The sequence below is a fragment of the Bufo bufo genome, chromosome 3 (genome assembly GCF_905171765.1).
Source record: "Bufo bufo chromosome 3, aBufBuf1.1, whole genome shotgun sequence".
In the NCBI taxonomy this organism is placed as follows: Eukaryota; Metazoa; Chordata; class Amphibia; order Anura; family Bufonidae; genus Bufo; species Bufo bufo.
The window spans coordinates 132,711,335-132,731,018 of NC_053391.1; the positions used below are offsets into that span (position 1 = coordinate 132,711,335).

The 19,684-nt window shown below is 44.0% G+C and overlaps 1 protein-coding gene and 1 long non-coding RNA gene across 3 annotated transcripts in view; one reads left to right on the top strand and one right to left on the bottom strand.

Moving 5' to 3' along the window:
* The first annotated feature begins 109 nt into the window (after positions 1-109).
* LOC120994798 lies at positions 110-19,115 on the top strand. The gene is made up of 3 exons (XR_005777470.1): positions 110-1,081; positions 13,489-13,493; positions 19,103-19,115. It is a non-coding gene; the product is annotated as an uncharacterized LOC120994798 (long non-coding RNA).
* The window catches only part of STX1A (syntaxin 1A), a 205,160-nt gene continuing 197,202 nt past the window's right edge, over positions 11,727-19,684 (bottom strand). Inside the window, exons 9-10 of one of the 2 annotated variants that reach the window (XR_005777469.1) lie at positions 13,863-14,566; positions 11,727-12,841 (exon numbers count right to left, since the gene is read on the bottom strand). Coding sequence is in view for 1 of the 2 variants with exons in the window: in XM_040423603.1 (XP_040279537.1) it covers positions 12,764-12,841; positions 13,863-13,973 (189 nt within the window). In the remaining variant the exon portion in view is untranslated. The remainder of the gene's footprint in view (positions 12,842-13,862; positions 14,567-19,684) is intronic. The other variant, XM_040423603.1, reaches the window with a different exon arrangement.

Below are 19,684 nucleotides of genomic sequence, written 5' to 3' on the forward strand. Positions count from 1 at the left end.
TATGCTTTATTGGATATGTCAGTTCAGTTTAATGTTTTACTGCATTCTTTTATTTATGACTGTTAGTATACATGAAAAAAAAAAAACACAATCCTATATACGGATTTATTCCATATTACAATAGCCTTCTTTGCAAGTTTCTAGTCTCCAAAACATTGAGGATCCAGAGGTGTATCGCCTAGTATACAAAAATTAGGAACAGTTGTAATGTTAGTTTTAAAGGGGTTGTACACTTTTGTGTGTGTTGGAGGGGGGGGGGGGGGGGGTTGTTTCGTTGGTGCTCCGCTCCTTCTCTCCCTATCCTCAGCTGCTCCATTGCACCTCCTGGAAGTAAACATACATTTTGACACCGCTGCCAGTCGCAGTGGTGACCTTCTCCTCTTGTATGACGTGGGCATTTGACTCCTGCAGCCAGCGATTGGCTTCAGCGGTGTCAAAACGGAAGTTTACATCCTGCGAGCGCAGCGGAGCAGCCAAGGCTGGGGAGAGAAGAAGCCGGAAGCCAGCATCAGGAAGCAGGTAAGTTTGCTTCCCTTTGCAGGTCTGCCCAAGGTGGGGGGTTGCTTTGTTAGGCCCCCTCCCCAAAGGAGCACAACCCCTTTGCAAGAAAAAGTGAACCCTTTGTAATGACCTGGATTTCTGCATTGATTACCAAGAAAATGAGGTCTGTTATCTAAGTCACAATTATAGACAAATGCAATCTAACTAAACCAATAACATACCACAGTTGTACTGTTCATGTCCTTTATTGAGCACACTGAGTAAACCTCCACAGTGCAGGGAAAAAAAGTGTCCTTGAACATAGGACCAGTATCTTACATATTCAGTTTTGGGCAACATCAAATAAGATTCATTAAATAGGTTGTCCAGGTAATATTGATGACCTGTCAACAGGATAGGTCATCAATATCTGATCAGAGGGGTCTGACACCCTCACTAATCAGCTGTTTAAAGAGGAGGCAACGCTCCAAGCGAGCACCACTTCCTCTTCACTACACGGCACTTTGTCTCAGAAGTGCAATGGAATACAAGTGCCCGCTCCATTCAAGTGAATGAAGTGAATACTTGTAATTAAACTGCAGTGTAATGACAAGGAAGCAGCGCTCGCGTGGGGCACCACCTCCTCGTCTCGCAGATGATCAGTGGGATGCCAGGTGTTGGACCCCCGCTGATCAGATATTGATGACCTATCCTGACGATAGTCATTAATATTCACGACTGGACAACCCCTTTAACGGTCATTAATAAACCATTTTACACAGCGTATTGCTTTGTCATACTTAGCTATACAGCGACAGGGCTTTTTGTGAGTACTGGGAGGTATAGAGTGCCGTGCTGCTGATGAGAGCACATGAGTTATGTGGACCTGGCCCTACAGTGTGTTGTCATTGCCACCTAGACCTTTCTAAAGAGCCTTTCACAAAGCTGATTATTGGCCAAAAAGAATGTTGGTTGTAGACCATGTAGAAGGTCCAACAATCAGCAAATGCTTGTTTGTTGACTGATCGAGCAGCACATCTTCCCTCACAAGCACTCATGCACACAAGCGTATGTATATTGCTGTCCGCAAACTGCGGACACTGGCCGTGTGCATCCTGCAATTTCTGTGGCCCCATTGTCAAAATGCCTGCAAAATGGACAAGAATAGGACATGTGTAATATTTTTGTAGCAAGGACATGTGGATGCAGACAGCACACAGCGCGCTGCAATAGTTTTTTGCAGCCCCTTTGAAAAAAATGGGTCCACTTCCAATTTGCAGAAAAAATGGATCGGATGCGGAAAAAATATACAGTCGTGTGCATGAGGCCTTAGGGCTCCTTCACGCGCTGCGGATTTTGTTGCAGAAATTTCCACGCCTGAAAATCTGTTCTATTCACCTGAATGGGTGCGGAAATTTCTGCAACAAACTCTGCATCGTGTGAAGACAGCCTAAACAGAGAATGTCCTGCTGACATAATTTTAAATGAATGTTCTATCTTTCATGTGGCCATTCATGTGAGCAGTTATCTGCAAGTATGAGGGTCCACAGATCGCAGCATATGTGAGGCAAGGCAAAGGGATGCACCTCCCTCTGCCTTCCGATCAGAGCCCCTGCAGTGAAATTGGGGGGAAATTGGCAGCCTGAAGCTTAACAGGCCTGCTATGGTTAGCTCCCTGCTAAGCTGTGCACGAGGCACAGTTCAGTAGGGAGAGTGTCAGAATCCTAATATTAGAGTGAATAGGACATGGGATCAAAAGGGGGTTAAAAGTTATGACTGTAAAAGTAAAAAAATAAAAATAAATTAAGTTTAAATCCCTTTAATTTTTTTTATTGTTACTATATTGGGTATTGCCGCATCTGAAAATGTCTGAACTATTAAAAGAATTTTTTTTTAAATGCCTGTGCGGTGATTGCGGTAACAAATGAAAATCACATGACACATTTCAAGTTACCTTTCCACTTTCCCCCAAAAAAAATTGAATAACAGTGATCAAAAAGTCATACGCACCCCAAACATGGTACCAATAAAAACTACAGTTTGTTCTGCAAAAAACAAGTTCTCATACCGCTCTCTAGAACGAAATATAAAAAAAGTTATGGCTGTCAGAAAATGGCGATGCAAAAATTATTTTTATTTTTTCAAAAGTTGTAAAACAAAAAAAAAAACTATATAAGTTTGGTATCGCCATATTCGTATTGAGCCGCAGATTAAGGCCCCTTTCACACAGGCGTCATATTTTTGGCCCGGATAAGAGGCGGATGCGTTGCGGGAAAATGCGCGATTTTTCCGCGCGAGTGCAAAACATTGTAATGCGTTTTGCACTCGCGTGAGAAAAATCGCGCATGTTTGGTACCCAAACCTGAACTTCTTCACAGAAGTTCGGGCTTGGGATCGGTGTTCTGTAGATTGTGTTATTTTCCCTTATGACATGGTTATAAGGGAAAATAATAGCATTCTGAATACAGAATGCATAGTAAAATAGGGATGGAGGGGTTAAAAAAATAAAATAAAAATTGAACTCACCTTAATCCACTTGTTCGCGCAGCCGGCATCTCTTCTGTCTTCATCTGTGCTGTGAGCAATAGGACCTTTGATGATGTCGCTACGCTCATCACATGATCCATCACCATGGTGATGGATCATGTGATGAACGCAGTGATGTCATCAAAGGTCCTATTGCTCACAGCACAGATGAAGACAGAAGAGATGCCGGCTGCGCGAACAAGTGGATTAAGGTGAGTTCAATTATTATTTATTTATTTTTTTAACCCCTCCAGCGCTATTGTACTATGCATTCTGTATTCAGAATGCTATTATTTTCCCTTTATAACCATGTTATAAGGGGAAATAATAATGATCAGGTCCCCATCCCGATCGTCTCCTAGCAACCGTGCGTGAAAATCGCACCGCATCCGCACTTGCTTGTGGATGCTTGCGATTTTCACGCAACCCCATTCATTTCTATGGGGCCTGCGTTACGTGAAAAACGCACAAAGAGGAACATGCTGTGATTTTCACACAACGCACAAGTGATGCGTGAAAATCACCGCTCGTGTGCACAGCCCCATAGAACTGAATGGGTCAGGATTCAGTGCGGGTGCAATGCGTTCACCTCCCGCATTGCACCCACGCGGAATACTCGCCCGTGTGAAAGGGGTCTAAGAATGTCAAGTTATTTTTAGTTCATAATGAATGTCGTGATGTAAAAACCTTGGCAAAATTGTTTTTATTTTTTCAAATTAACCCCACAAATATTTTTTTCCCCGTTTTCCAAAATAGACATGGTAAAATTAAATGGTGCCCTTAAAAAATACAACCTATCCTGCAAAAAATATGGCTATATGAATGGAAAAGTTATAGCTATTGGAACATCAGGAGGGAACAACGAAAATGGGCCTGGTACGTAAGGGTTTAAAGGGGTCTTCCAGGACATAAATATGGATGACCTATCCTCGTTGCAGCCTCTTCCTCAACATGTGACGTCATGTCCATCGGTCATATGGCCTTTGTGTGCCTGTGTCCCATTCCCAATTGAGCTGCAATACCAAGCACAGCTGCTATATAATGTTCAGTAACACTTCCGTTTAGATAATACAACCGCATGCCTCCGTTCAGAACGGATCCGTTTGTATTATCTGTAACATAGCCAAAACGGATCCGTCTTGAACACCATTAAAGGTCAATGGAGGACAGATCCGTTTTCTATTGTGTCAGTGAAAACGGATCCGCATCATCAGGCAGACACCAAAACGCTGCAAGCAGCGTTTTGTTGTCCGCCTCCAGAGCGGAATGGAGACGGAACAGGGGCAAACTGATGCATTCTGAGCGGATCCTTATCCATTCAGAATGCATTAGGGCAAAACTGATCTGTTTTGGACCGCTTGTGAGAGCCCTGAATGGATCTCACAAACGGAAAGCCAAAACGCCAGTGTGAAGGTAGCCTTAACTGTGTGTTTAGATGGTATGTTGTGAAGCCTTATAGATCTGTACGGCAGAATCCTATTGGCTTATTTGTATTTTTAGGTTGTAAGGGCAACACCCAGGTTTTTGCTAATAAAATGAGTCTTCTGCCTTTTGGGGTGGGGGGAAGATGAAGACTTAAAGGGAACCTGTCATCAACTTTATGCTGCCCATACTAATGGCAGTATAAAGTAGAGACAGGTGAGTTGATTTCAGCGGTCTGTCATTTATAAGTAAAAAGTAAGTGGTTGCCGAGAACCAACATCACAATCATTGCAGACTGGGCCTGGAAAAGAGTCATGGCGACCTGAGAAGAGTCATGGTTATTCATGAATTCCTGCTCTCCTGCCCACCTGCTGATAACTGACAGTCTTCTACCTAGTTTTCTCCCTTTCTCTCTAGGAGAGAACTGCCAATCATCAGCAGATGGGTGAGAGAGCAGGAGATTAGGAATAACCAGGACTCTTCTCAGGTAGATTTGACTCTTTTCAAGGCCTGGGCTGCAATGATTATGATGCTGGTTCTCAGCAACCACTTACTTTTAGCTCATGAGTGACACACCGCTGAGATCAGCATTTCTGTCACTACTTTATGCTGCCCTTAGTGAGGTTAGCATAATGTTGATGACAGGTTCCCTTTAAATACCACCACGAGTCATGTCTTCTCAAAATTTGGTTCATTGCAGACAACATGGTTAGATCTCTTGTTTAGGGATCATACAAAAATTCTACCATGACAGATACTAAGAAGAGGCAGCAGCCCTGGCTCAAACACTGCAGCCCCTTTGGGCAGCTGATTAGTGGGGGTTGTCAGACCACCACCAGTCAGATATTGATGACCCATTCTGAGGAATTCATCCTGAAGATATGTCATCAATTGTTAAATCCCGTAAAACCCTATTAAACAAGCGCTGCTCAACATGCTGTATTGCATAGGGGTGTTTGTTACTGGGCAGGTATCTGTCCATGTAAAAAGACCCCAAAGTTGGCTATACAGAATTAAATAACTGTCAGCTAAACCTCCATCGCCTTCAGCCCCCCCAATAGACATTCACACTTGGCTTGGCTCAGTGCTTGTGCTCTCAGTGGTGGTAAATGGTGGTTTCTCCCCTGAGAACAAAAAGGATTGGGAAATCCCTCAACCTGATTCTTCTCTTCCCTGACATCTACCATTGTTGGAAAGGCAAGAGATCCCCATACACATTAGGCGATCAGATAGTCTTGGTGAAATTAATCTATTGTACAGTAAATTTGCCCTTTTGTGTGTGTGTGTGTGTATATATATATATATATATACACACTGCTCAAAAAAATAAAGGGAACACTTAAACAACACAATGTAACTCCAAGTCAATCACACTTCTGTGAAATCAAACTGTCCACTTAGGAAGCAACACTGAGTGACCATCAATTTCACATGCTGTTGTGCAAATGGGATAGACAACAGGTGGAAATTATAGGCAATTAGCAAGACACCCCCAATAAAGGAGTGGTTCTGCAGGTGGTAACCACAGACCACTTCTCAGTTCCTATGCTTCCTGGCTGATGTTTTGGTCACTTTTGAATGCTGGCGGTGCTTTCACTCTAGTCAGGTAGTGCAGCTTATCCAGGATGGCACATCAATGCGAGCTGTGGCAAGAAGGTTTGCTGTGTCTGTAAGCGTAGTGTCCAGAGCATGGAGGCGCTACCAGGAGACAGGCCAGTACATCAGGAGACGTGGCGGAGGCCAACAACCCAGCAGCAGGACCGCTACCTCCACCTTTGTGCAAGGAGGAACAGGAGGAGCACTGCCAGAGCCCTGCAAAATGACCTCCAGCAGGCCACAAATGTGCATGTGTCTGCTCAAACGGTCATAAACAGACTCCATGAGGGTGATATGAGGGCCCGACATCCACAGGTGGGGGTTGAGCTTACATCCCAACACCGTGCAGGACGTTTGGCATTTGCCAGAGAACACCAAGATTGGCAAATTCGCCACTGTCGCCCTGTGCTCTTCACAGATGAAAGCAGGTTCACACTGAGCACATGTGACAAACGTGACAGAGTCTGGAGACACCGTGGAGAACGTTCTGCTGCCTGCAACATCCTCCAGCATGACCGTTTTGGCATTGGGTCAGTAATGGTGTGGGGTGGCATTTCTTTGGAGGGCCGCACAGCCCTCCATGTGCTTGCCAGAGGTAGCCTGACTGCCATTAGGTACCGAGATGAGATCCTCAGACCCCTTGTGAGACCATATGCTGGTGCGGTTGGCCCTGGGTTCCTCCTAATGCAAGACAATGCTAGACCTCATGTGGCTGGAGTGTCAGCAGTTCCTGCAAGACGAAGGCATTGATGCTATGGACTGGCCCGCCTGTTTCCCAGACCTGAATCCAATTGAGCACATCTGGGACATCACGTCTCGCTCTATCCACCAACGTCACGTTGCACCACAGACTGTCCAGGAGTTGGCAGAAGCTTTAGTCCAGGTCTGGGAGGATATCCCTCAGGAGACCGTCCGCCACCTCATCAGGAGCATGCACAGGCGTTGTAGGGAGGTCATACAGGCACGTGGAGGCCACACACACTACTGAGCCTCATTTTGACTTGTTTTAAGGACATTACATCAAAGTTGGATCAGCCTGTAGTGTGTTTTTCCACTTTAATTTTGAGGGTGACTCCAAATCCAGACCTCCATGGGTTAAAAAATTTGATTTCCATTTTTTTTTTTTTATGGGATTTTGTTGTCAGCACATTCAACTATGTAAAAAACAAAGTATTTCAGAAGAATATTTAATTAACTCAGATCTAGGATGTGTTATTTTTGTGTTCCCTTTATTTTTTTGAGCAGTGTGTATATATATATATATATATATATATATATATATATATACACACTGCGTGCAGAATTATTAGGCAAATGAGTATTTTGACCACATCATCCTCTTTATGCATGTTGTCTTACTCCAAGCTGTATAGGCTGTAAAGCCTACTACCAATTAAGCATATTAGGTGATGTGCATCTCTGTAATGAGAAGGGGTGTGGTCTAATGACATCAACACCCTATATTAGGTGTGCATAATTATTAGGCAACTTCCTTTCCTTTGGCAAAATGGGTCAAAAGAAGGACTTGACAGGCTCAGAAAAGTCAAAAATAGCGAGATATCTTGCAGAGGGATGCAGCACTCTTAAAATTGCAAAGCTTCTGAAGCGTGATCATCGAACAATCAAGCGTTTCATTCAAAATAGTCAACAGGGTCGCAAGAAGCGTGTGGAAAAACCAAGGCGCAAAATAACTGCCCATGAACTGAGAAAAGTCAAGCGTGCAGCTGCCAAGATGCCACTTGCCACCAGTTTGGCCATATTTCAGAGCTGCAACATCACTGGAGTGCCCAAAAGCACAAGGTGTGCAATACTCAGAGACATGGCCAAGGTAAGAAAGGCTGAAAGACGACCACCACTGAACAAGACACACAAGCTGAAACGTCAAGACTGGGCCAAAAAATATCTCAAGACTGATTTTTCTAAGGTTTTATGGACTGATGAAATGAGAGCGAGTCTTGATGGGCCAGATGGATGGGCCCGTGGCTGGATTGGTAAAGGGCAGAGAGCTCCAGTCCGACTCAGACGCCAGCAAGGTGAAGGTGGAGTACTTGTTTGGGCTGGTATCATCAAAGATGAGCTTGTGGGGCCTTTTCGGGTTGAGGATGGAGTCAAGCTCAACTCCCAGTCCTACTGCCAGTTTCTGGAAGACACCTTCTTCAAGCAGTGGTACAGGAAGAAGTCTGCATCCTTCAAGAAAAACATGATTTTCATGCAGGACAATGCTCCATCACACGCGTCCAAGTACTCCACAGCGTGGCTGGCAAGAAAGGGTATAAAAGAAGAAAATCTAATGACATGGCCTCCTTGTTCACCTGATCTGAACCCCATTGAGAACCTGTGGTCCATCATCAAATGTGAGATTTACAAGGAGGGAAAACAGTACACCTCTCTGAACAGTGTCTGGGAGGCTGTGGTTGCTGCTGCACGCAATGTTGATGGTGAACAGATCAAAACACTGACAGAATCCATGGATGGCAGGCTTTTGAGTGTCCTTGCAAAGAAAGGTGGCTATATTGGTCACTGATTTGTTTTTGAATGTCAGAAATGTATATTTGTGAATGTTGAGATGTTATATTGGTTTCACTGGTAAAAATAAATAATTGAAATGGGTATATATTTGTTTTTTGTTAAGTTGCCTAATAATTATGCACAGTAATAGTCACCTGCACACACAGATATCCCCCTAAAATAGCTAAAACTAAAAACAAACTAAAAACTACTTCCAAAAATATTCAGCTTTGATATTAATGAGTTTTTTCGGTTCATTGAGAACATGGTTGTTGTTCAATAATAAAATTAATCCTCAAAAATACAACTTGCCTAATAATTCTGCACTCCCTGTATATATATATATATCTCGCTTGAGAAGGATCCCGGACGGGGATTGAAACGTTGCCTATTTTGTGTCACATGTGTGAATAAAGACACAGCGTTTTTTTTACAAGAAGAGTGCTGCGTTGATTTTCTATGAATATACAAGCCTGTTGTCAAAGGCAAGACGCTTGCACCAGATAATCTCTAAAGTGAGTGCTGCCAGAATTCACACATTATATATATATATATATATATATATATATATAATTACTATTCTCTATGTTCCATTTCAACAATCACTTTTTCTGCTGTGTAACACATTATGGCAACACTACATTTTTCTACCACCAGATGGCATTTATAGTTCATGTCTGAAAAGAAAATAGGACTGAATCTAGAACAGGATTTCTTCAAGGTTTTTTTTCCAACAATGGGGGAAAGTTATAGGAACTATCTAAATGGAAAATTGTCCTTGTTGCCCATAGCAGTCAGTCACAACGCAGCTTTCATTTCCTAATGTGCTCTTGAATAATGTAAGCTGCGCTGCGATCAGTTACTATGAGCATCAGAGACGTATGCCACCACTGGAAGACAAAGGTGCATGGGTACCTGCTCACGTTGCGGATTTGTAGGCAGAAAATCTGCACATCAATCCACACTATTTATTGTGGATTTTGTATGGCTTTTCAAGCAGATTTTCTGTGCCTTAACAACCTTATTGAAATTTATGGGGAAACTACAATTCATCAGCCCTGGATCCACACAAACAATTGACATGTAGAATTTAAAAGCTGCGCGGCAGGTTAGTTTTCCATGAATACAAAATACGGCGCTCTGCATAAGGAGAAATTGTATTCCCAAAATACGCACGTGTAATGGCAAATCTCATTCACTTTGCTGGTACAGAATTATGCTGCCGATTTTCTGCATGTAATATGCACCCTGCGCATATACCCTAAAGAGGACTTGTCACCTGACAAAACTGCCTACAGGGGTTGAGCCATGAAAATTATTCAACATTTTTCAAGCCAGCACCTGGATCTCTGAATACTTTTGTAATTGCATATAGTCCAAAGTCACTGAGGTATTCAATAAGCTGTATCTGTATAGCGCCGCCTGCTGTTCATTTTCTTATCTCTCTGTCTACCTCACTGAGGTGGTCGCACAAGCTCTGTTTAAGTCTTCAACTGCCACGAACCATATCTTCTGTTAGATTACAGGGAAAGAGCTACAGCAGAAAGAACATGCCCCCTGAGAAAAGACATATGTCCTGAGCTGCCCGCCTAAAGTAAATCCAGGATGGGGAGTAATGAATGGGGAGATCTCTGGATTCACGTGAGGTACTGGGCTGGTTCTAGCTTTTTTAGGCTACTTTCACACTAGCGTTTCTCTTTTCTAGTATTGAGATCCGTCATAGTGTCTCAATACCGGAGAAAAACGCTTCTGTTTTGTCCCAATTCATTGTCAATGGTGACAAACCGTAACTGAACAGAACGGAATGTTCCGAAGTGCATTCCGTTCCCTTACTGAAGAGCGAACCGCAGCAAGCTGTGGTTATTTTTCCGTCCTGGGATGCGGAGCAAAACGGATCTGGCATGACCAGCAATGCAAGTGAATGGGGACTGATCAGTTTTCTCTGATACAATAGAAAACGGATCTGTCCCCTATTGACTTTCAATGGAGTTCATGACTGATCCGTCTTAGCAATGTTAAAGATAATACAACAGGATCCGTTCATGATGGATGCAGATGGTTGTATTATCCGTAACGGAATCGTTTTTGCTGAACCCTGCCAGATCCAGCAAAAACGCTAGTTTGAAAGTAGCCTTAGAAAGATTGTCGTGTACTATAGGACATCAGATTTTTTACATAAATCATGGCATAACTTCTTTAAGTAAACCCTTGCAGTTCCCATTAAGTAACAGTGCTGGAACATCTTAAGAGGTCTATGTTGTGATGTCCCTCTGTTGTTCCTATTGGAAATGTATAAATTAATTCATATCTAAGCGGTAACATTTCCATTGTTAGTAGAGGCTGCATAGTCTCAAATGGTCAGCACTGATTGGACAATGTCATAGTGTGTTGAGATAAATTTCTAGGAGAAAATTTACTAAAAGAGACTTGCGACGAGAGCCGACAGTCTACTTTAAAAAAAACGTGAAGAGTCTGATGACACTGAGCTGATCAGGGGTTTTCACTGGTGGAAATGGCTGGTCTTTACTCATTTCTGCAGGAGAAATGAAATATTACACTGCACACAATTAAAGGGGTATTCCAGTTGTGTGAAGTTATGCCCTATCCACCGAATAGGCGATAACTATTAGATTTGTGGTTGTCGCACCACTGGGAACCCCACCCATAATGAGAATGGGGACCCTGCAGAACCCCCTCAAGATGAACAGAGTAGCCGGTTGGGCATGTGCCCTGCCGCTATATTCATTTCTATGGGAGTTCTAGAGATAGCCGAGTATAGGCGCTAGGCCGGTGATGGCTAACCTCTGGCACTCCAGCTGTGCTAAAACTACAACTCCCAAGATGTACACTTGCTTGGCTGTTCTCTGAACTCCATAGAAATAAATGGAGCCTGCTGGGAGTTGTAATTTCACCACAGCTGGAGAGTCGGAGGTTAGCCATCCCTTCGGTGGGCTATATCTCAGGAACGCCCACAGAAATAAATGGAGCGAAAGAAAAAAAAGCAACCAATCACAGCACAACTTTAATTTCTTAAAGCGCTCTTGAAAGTTGTAATCAGCACCGTGATTGGTGCATAGTTTTTTTTTTCTTTTAGAGTTTTCAGAAATCTTCCCCATGTTGCCTTAAAGCCGTCCTACCTTTTTGCTGGATCTCTGCATGGAGAATCATTGAAAAATAATCAGATACGCTGAATGTTCCCAAAGTCACGTCATTTATTAAATGCCACAGAAGGGCTGCAGACAAAATACACCAGGAAGATATAACACCAAATATAAAAACTCTCCTCACAAAACATGCTGGTGATTAATCCCTTTGGAGTTGGGAAAGTAGAGAGATTTTCCCAGCTCTAAAAGGGGTTAACTCCCGAATGGTGCAAGCCGTAAGGCACGTCAGGGCTTGGTTTACCATCATCAACCCGATGGCTCCGCCGTGCCCCACTGTGACATGTGCACAGCTTCCAGTACACAGGAGTCTCCTCACACATTGATTTGTCTGCATATGTGGTTTAGAGAGACATATACACACACAAGTGGACACCTTGCTCACACAATTACAAAAAGGAAATGTATGCACATGATACAAAAAAATGGGAATGTGCCCCTCTCCTGGAGAGGTGTTGATTAAGGGCGAGGATCACACAAAGCATATTCCAACCTTAAAATGTTTAACCCAACACTGAACCCCTGTCATGCAAAGGGGAGGCCAACGTGGTCTGTCCCAGCGCGCTGTCCCAAGTAATTTTTTGTTCAGAGGGGGGGGAGGAATGTAGTGGAAATAAATTGGCTATGCTTGGCACTTTGGCCCAACACTGGCGTCTAGTTGGCTGTGGTAGATCCTTCTCCAAATCCAAAAGGCATCTGGTGGGCATGGGGACAAAATATAAAGGCAGCACAAGAAATCTAACCCTATATTGATCCCTAAAAGCACCAAGCTGGATTCATCACTGCTGGAGAATTCTCTTCTTGGAGGTAAGAAGCACGGGCGTTGCTTTGCATCCAATTCCAAGTCAATGGTCTGGCTTTTTAAAAACCCTTCCTCCCCCTCCCGCAGCAAACAGTCTCTCCCTGGGTACGTGCGCTGGGTTACACACAGGGTAGTCATGCAGAGGGGCTCTCCGCTTGGGAAGCGTGTTTTCGCTGTCAGTCCCCCACCTTCAGGTGCGGCTTGCACTGATTACCGCATATTTCCTGCCATGTCCAGAACATGCAATTTGTGGCTGCTGTTCTGTTCTCTATCCGAATATTCCTCCGAACGTTGAAGCAATAACAATCCCAAGCACCACACAGCAGATAATGATCATGATCTTCTTCTACAAGAGACAAGATACAAGCAGTCAGCAAATGTTCCTCAACCTGTTGTAGCACACTGAGTCATCCTTCATCAAATGAGACATGCTAATGATTTTCTTACAGCAGTCAATTAACATACACACATTAGTATTGTGCTATGGAAGCCAGGGACCAAACGAGTTACCAAAAATTTGTTTTTTTTGGTGTCCTGGCTAAAAAAGGGTAGGCACCACTGTTCTAACTCATGCATTACTGTAACTAACTGTAGTCCTCTATGGTTCTAAGATTATCTTAAGTTCAGTTTTCTAGGAGTTGCAGGGACCACAATATGGACACTTAAATGTGGCTATCTGGATATGGTCTAATTGTGGTATAATTTTCAAGTCACGTGGATGAATTGCACTAAACATTAGCAGCAGATTAAGAAGATCTGTGTTCCCTAGGTTCTACATTACACAGATAGAAGGCTATGTTTACAGTTGTTCATAAGGGAAGATACATAGCTCTGCTGGATCCATCAGATGGTGGATACAAAGGGGCCTGATGGACACCACCGACTTTGATGTAAATAATCAGTGCTGCATGCAGCACTACTTTTCTTGTCAAATATGATGGACTCTCTGACCGATTTGAACAGAGCCACACACAAAGATCGAATATTATTAAGCTGCTGTCAAGTTGATCTTGGATGAGGTGACATAATACTGTTATCTCTGCAGAAGCTAAAGCCGTAGACAACAGCGGCGAAACCTGTCACATTCATGGATCAGCTAGGTAAAATACTGAAGACCTCTGGTCTCAGTAATGACCTTGCTGACATCCTGTAGTTGACTACAACTCCCATATCAGCTAAGAATATAGATAGTGGGGAGCTGGTGGAGCATATGCACCAGGTGTTGGATGCCAAGGAGAGGTGCCAAAAAGTCACTGTGTTCTTCCAGGGTAGTTAGATGCAGGCCTTGGAAAGCAAAACTAAATCTCTGCCCAAGGTGAAGAAAGGCTTAGCTATGACTGAAGCCAAGAATGTTACTAGATACTTACCCTTCTGGCTTTACTCTGGTACTTGACAGCTTTTTTGGTGTCAGACACAGCTCTTTCCACATAATCCACTGAATGCTCCACGTTATATTCGATGCGATCGATCATCTCTCCCTGATGGTGTGTAGAAAGAAGGGGGCAGGGAAAAGGAGAGACAGAAGAGGCCAAAAAGAAGGAGCCAGAGAAGTTCGGAAGACATCAAGAGAGAGAGAGAAAGTAACACAGAGAAGTTGGAGAAATACATAAAAGCGACATACGAGATCAGACACATGCAAGTGGTCATAGCCATGTTCATGGCAGAGAGGAAGCATGCATTATCAGTTAGTATGAGAATGAAATTTATATCGAAGACAAGGTTCACAGAGCAGAGGGCAAGGAACGAGCATGGAGAAAATAGAAGCAGAAACAAATAAAAGGTCACAGAAACATTCGAATGACCAAAAGAGATAAATATGAAGGCACAATGCAGAAAAGACGTGATAAAGTTCAGAGAACACAGGAGACAAGTCCAGGACAATAGAAATAGCAGAAGACCGCAGTAGAAGATAGAGAAAGTGGAAAGTGATATAGGAAGAGTGAGCAAGGGATAATAGAAGAGGGCCAGAAAAAGAGTTACTTAATACGTTGCTGTTAAATCTTCATCACTTGCATGTTACCTGTTCTTCTGTGGGTGGCTTTCAGCCCCACTTGCTCCGATCAGCTTTAACCTATATTGAGGCAATAACATGAGTCAATTTTATGAGCCAGTATAATAAAAATTATGCCAAAAGACAAAAAGTTGGAACGTGCAGACCAGATAAGCAGCCAGACATGGAAAGAATGAAAGGGCTTCACTCACAAGATGTATTCTGTACGATATGGGCTTAGACTATGGACACCATATCTGAGATACATATACTACAATTCCTTACTATAGACTTTATATTGGAATGTATTTTGGTCTGACACTATACCTTGTCTTAAAACTCCATATAGTGAAGCCAGTGGGGCTCATGTCAATGGTGAAACATGTAGTAGTTCAATATTGTGCACATTCTGGTGCTATATGCATTTCCAGTTTTGTGGCTCATGTACACAAACCCATAACATCTTTTGTGTGACAGATTCTCTAAAACCATGAGACATTTTTTCATGATTTTCTCAACTAAATCTTGACATGTAGTATACTATTTTAAAGGGTGTCTGCCACCAAGTTCATGCTGCTGTATTGACGTGACCTCCTGGACTGACCTCGGCTAGTTGACCCGCCATTGCCTTTCCCATCACTGGGTACTGTTGTCTTATCTACCTCCCTGTCTATCCGTTTGTCTTAGTCTTGTGTACCTCCTTCTGCCTTGGCTGTCTGTTCCTCTCTTTCTCTGTTCGCTCTGCTCTACACTTAGGTAGGTCAGGGACCGTCGCCCAGTTGCGCCCCGTCACCTAGGGCGGGTGGCGCAAGTAGGCAGGGACAGGGTTGAGGGTGGTAGTTTAGGGGGTGCACTTCCTCTCTACCTTTCTTACCCGTGACAGAATCACAGGCCTAAAATTAACATGGACCCTCTACAGAGTCTCACCGAGCATGTACAGGGTCTTGCCCAAATTGTGCAAGAATTAGGGGAGAGGTTACAGGTACAGGAGACTGCCCAGACACCCCTCATTCTCGCTCCCGCCGCCATTCAGGTAGAACCGCATATTAAATTACCTGATCGGTTCTCGGGTAACCGCCGGAGTTTTTTAGCTTTCAGGGAGAGCTGCAGACTTTATTTCCGACTACGACCTCACTCCTCGGTCCCTGACCCACAAAGGGTTGGGATAATCATCTCTTTGCTTCAAGGGGACCCCCAGGAGTGGGCCTTTTCTTTGCCGTCTAACTCCCCTTGTCTCAATTCTGTCAACCTCTTTTTCCAGGCATCTGTGACTGAATCTAATCTAAAGGCATTTACCCAGGGAGAGCGGCCCGTTGAAGATTATTGCACCCAGTTCCGCAAGTGGTGCGTTCCCTCGGGCTGGAACGAACTTGCTCTCAAATGCCAATTTAGAGCAGGATTGACAGAGAGGTTGAAGGATATGCTGGTCTGCTACCCCAGTCCTGACTCTTTAGAGGAGACCATGACCTTAGCCATCAGATTAGACAGACGAATTAGAGAGAGAGAGCGGGAGCATTTGTTTTCTCCTCATCCCCTTCTCAAACCTGAGACTTCTCCTACTGAACCCAAGATGGAGGCTCAGTTGGACGAGCCCATGCAGCTCGGGATGACGCGAAGAGAACTACTCCGTCGTCACGGCTCTTGTTTTTATTGTGGCGATTCCGACCACTGGGTTCGTCAATGTCCCAAAGCTCCTCCTTCCGGAAGATCGTCCAAGTCAGAGGGATCCAAGGACAAGGTATACCCAGAGGTGGTAAGAAGCAAACTATTGCTGCCTGTCTCAATTTCCTTGGGGGCCTTAAAGGGGTCAGGAAGTGCTTTTGTGGATTTTGGGTCAGCATTTAGTTTTGTTGATCTCAAATTTGTTGAACGGGTAGGGATCCCAATGCTAAAATTGTCCACCCCGATCCAGGTGGTTGCTATAGACTCTACTCCCCTCCTGGAGGGCACGATAAAACTCCGTACTCCCGAGATTACCCTGTCTGTAGGGGTCTGCCACTCTGAGAAATGTTCTTTTTTCATTTTAGAGAATCTTTCGGTACAAGTTCGGGTGAGTTAGAGAGATGGGGTTCCAACTGTAGTTCTTGCTTAACTGTAGTTCAAGCTGGAGTTTCTTTTGATACCCTTCCCCACTTTATTGCTGATTTTCATGATGTTTTTTCCACTGCTGAGACCGACACTCTCCCTCCCATAGGCCTTATGACTGTGTTATTGAGTTAGTTCCCGAGTCCAAGTTTCCTAAGGGACGCCTTTACAATCTCTCTGGTCCTGAACGCACTGCCTTGAGAGACTACATCCAGGAGAGTCTTAAGAAGGGACATATTAGGCCCTCCACCTCGCCCTTGGGAGATGGGTTCTTTTTTGTTAAGAAGAAGGACGGTGGTCTCAGACCCTGTATTGATTATAGAAACTTGAATAAAATTACTATTAGGAATCAATATTCCATCCCGATGATTCCGGATTTATTTAATCAGATCTTGGGTGCTTCTTGGTTTTCTAAACTCTATTTGAGGGGGGCTTATAACTTGATTCGTATTAAGGAAGGTGATGAATGGAAAACGGCAGAGGGACACTTTGAATATCTTGTTATGCCATTCGGTCTATGTAATGCCCCAGCTGTGTTTCAGAACTTTTTACGAACGACATTTTTAGAGAACTTATCGGCAAAGTTATGATTGTTTATCTTGATGATATTCTTGTCTTTTCACCTGACTGGAATACCCATGTATCTCACATCAGATCTGTTCTTAGAATCCTCAGGGAGAATCATCTGTCCGTTAAATTGGAGAAATGTGTGTTTGGAGTTCAAGAGATTCCCTATCTTGGGTACATTCTTACTCCACATTCGTTTAAAATGGATCCCAGTAAGGTTCAGGCTATCCAAGACTGGGTAAGACCATCCTCCTTAAAAGCACTTCAACGCTTTTTAGGATTCGCCAACTTTTATCGTAAATTCATAAAGAATTTTTCTGTTATCGCTAAGCCCCTTACTGATTTAACTAAGAAAGGGTCTGATCTTGTCAACTGGTCATTGGAGGCCTGTCAGGCCTTTGAGACTTGATTATTTTTTTTTCAAGTGGCCGTCTTGGTTCAGCCTAATCCTGAGAAACCTTTTGTGGTGGAGGTGGATGCCTCTGAGGATGGTGTGGGGGCCATTCTTTCCCAGGGGTCTTCCAACTTCACAAAATTTAAGACCGTGTGCCTTCTTCTCTCGCAAGTTCTCTACTTCGGAGAGAAATTACGACATTGGAAACCGTGAGTTACTGGCCATAAAATGGGCATTTGAAGAATGGAGGCATTTTTTAGAAGGGGGTCCTCACTGATCATAAGAACTTGGTGTTTCTTGAGGCGGCTAAACGCCTTAATCCTAGGCAGGCTAGGTGGGCTCTATTTTTTACTCGTTTTAACTTCTCTGTTACTTTCAGGCCAGGAAGTAACAGGAAGTAAAAATATTAAAGCAGATGCCTTGTCCCGGAGTTTTAATGCCATCCAACCTCCTGACGCTCCTCCTGAACCCATCTTACCGGCAAGCATCTTTGTGGCAGCGATATCCTCGGATCTTTCCTCTGAAATTCAACGAGCTCAGCAACTTGCTCCTCCACAAACTCCTTCAGATAAGTTGTTTGTTCCCAAGCATTTTCGTTTTCGTCTTATGGGTGAGTGTCATGACTCTGTTCTGTGTGGTCATCCAGGCATCGCTGCCACTAAAGAATTGCTGCTGAGGTCCTTCTGGTGGCCTACTTTGTCTAAGGATGCGTACGATCTTATGTTTTGGCTTGTGAGATATGTGCCAGATCTTAGACCCCGAGAACACATCCCGCTGGTGAACTACACCCACTACCCATTCCCTGCAAACCATGGTCACACATTTCCATGGATTTTATTTCTGACCTGCTCCCCTCCGAGGGAAAGTCAGTGGTTTGGGTAGTGGTTCCTTTAAGTAAGCTCCCTGATGCGAAAACCTTAGCATCCTTGTTTATTGAACATGTGGTACGCCTGCATGGTGTCCCTGAAAATATTGTCTCTGATAGGGGCGTTTCAGTTTGTTTCCGGATTCTGGAGAGTTTTTTGTCAAAGATGCGACATCTCTTTATCCTTTTCGTCTCCTTTCCATCCAGAGACTAATGGGCAGACGGAACGGTTAAATCAGGCAGTAGAACTTTTCCTGAGGTGTTATGTATCGCACAATCAGCTTTTATGGGTGAGATATCTCCCATTGGCAGAGTTTGCCATCAACAATCGGGTTAATTCGTCCACGGGAGTATCTCCTTTTTTTTTTGCAATAGTGGTTTTCATCCACGTTTTAGCTCTAATTCCTCCGCGTTCTCACTCAACCCACAGGCAGATGCTTTCACCTCTAGACTGTGCACAGTCTGGGCGCAGGTTCAAGCGAACCCGAAAAAGGCCTAGAAGTTTCAGCGCAGACATACCAATAAGAAACGTTCCAAGGTAGTAAATTTCGTACTCGGCGATAAAGTATGGTTGTCGACTAAGAATCTTTCTTTGAAACATTGTTCTCGAAAATTCTCTCCATATAATATTATTGAGGTTATTAACCCAGAGTCTTTTAGAGTAAAACTACCCGACTCCCTTCGTATACATGATGTGTTTCATAAGTCTTTACTCAAGAAATATGTGTCGCCAGTGGTTCCTTCTAAAAAACCTCCCCCACCTGTGGAGGTTGAAAGTCAGGAAGAATTCGTCATCTCTAGAATCATGCATATTAGAAAGGTTAGAAACTCCTTTCAATACCTGGTCCACTGGAAAGGTTTTGGACCCGAGGAGAGGTCCTGGGTACCTGTGTCCAGGATGCATGCTTCCAGCTTAATTGCTAAGTTTCACCGGGAACACCCTGAGAAACCTCGTCCACAATGCTTGGGTCCGGTGGCCCCTCGTAAAAGGGGGGTACTGTAACGGGGCGCCGAAGGCGCACTCGGTCTCCAATCAGCCGCAGACCTGCTGCTTAGCTTCCGGAGCGAGGATCTGTGTTTGGCCTTGTTCCCAGGGCGGCTTTGCTAACTGGGAGGCTCCCTGCTCCTAGGTCTGCCTTGAGCGCCGAGCTGATCACTCGGTGCTCGACTTGTCTGTCTGTCAGTCATGTGACGCTGACCACGTCACATGACCCTCACTCCCCACTATAAATACAGGCGGCCTGCTGGCTACAGGTTGCCTGTGATTTTCGTCTCTAGGGCTGTGTGT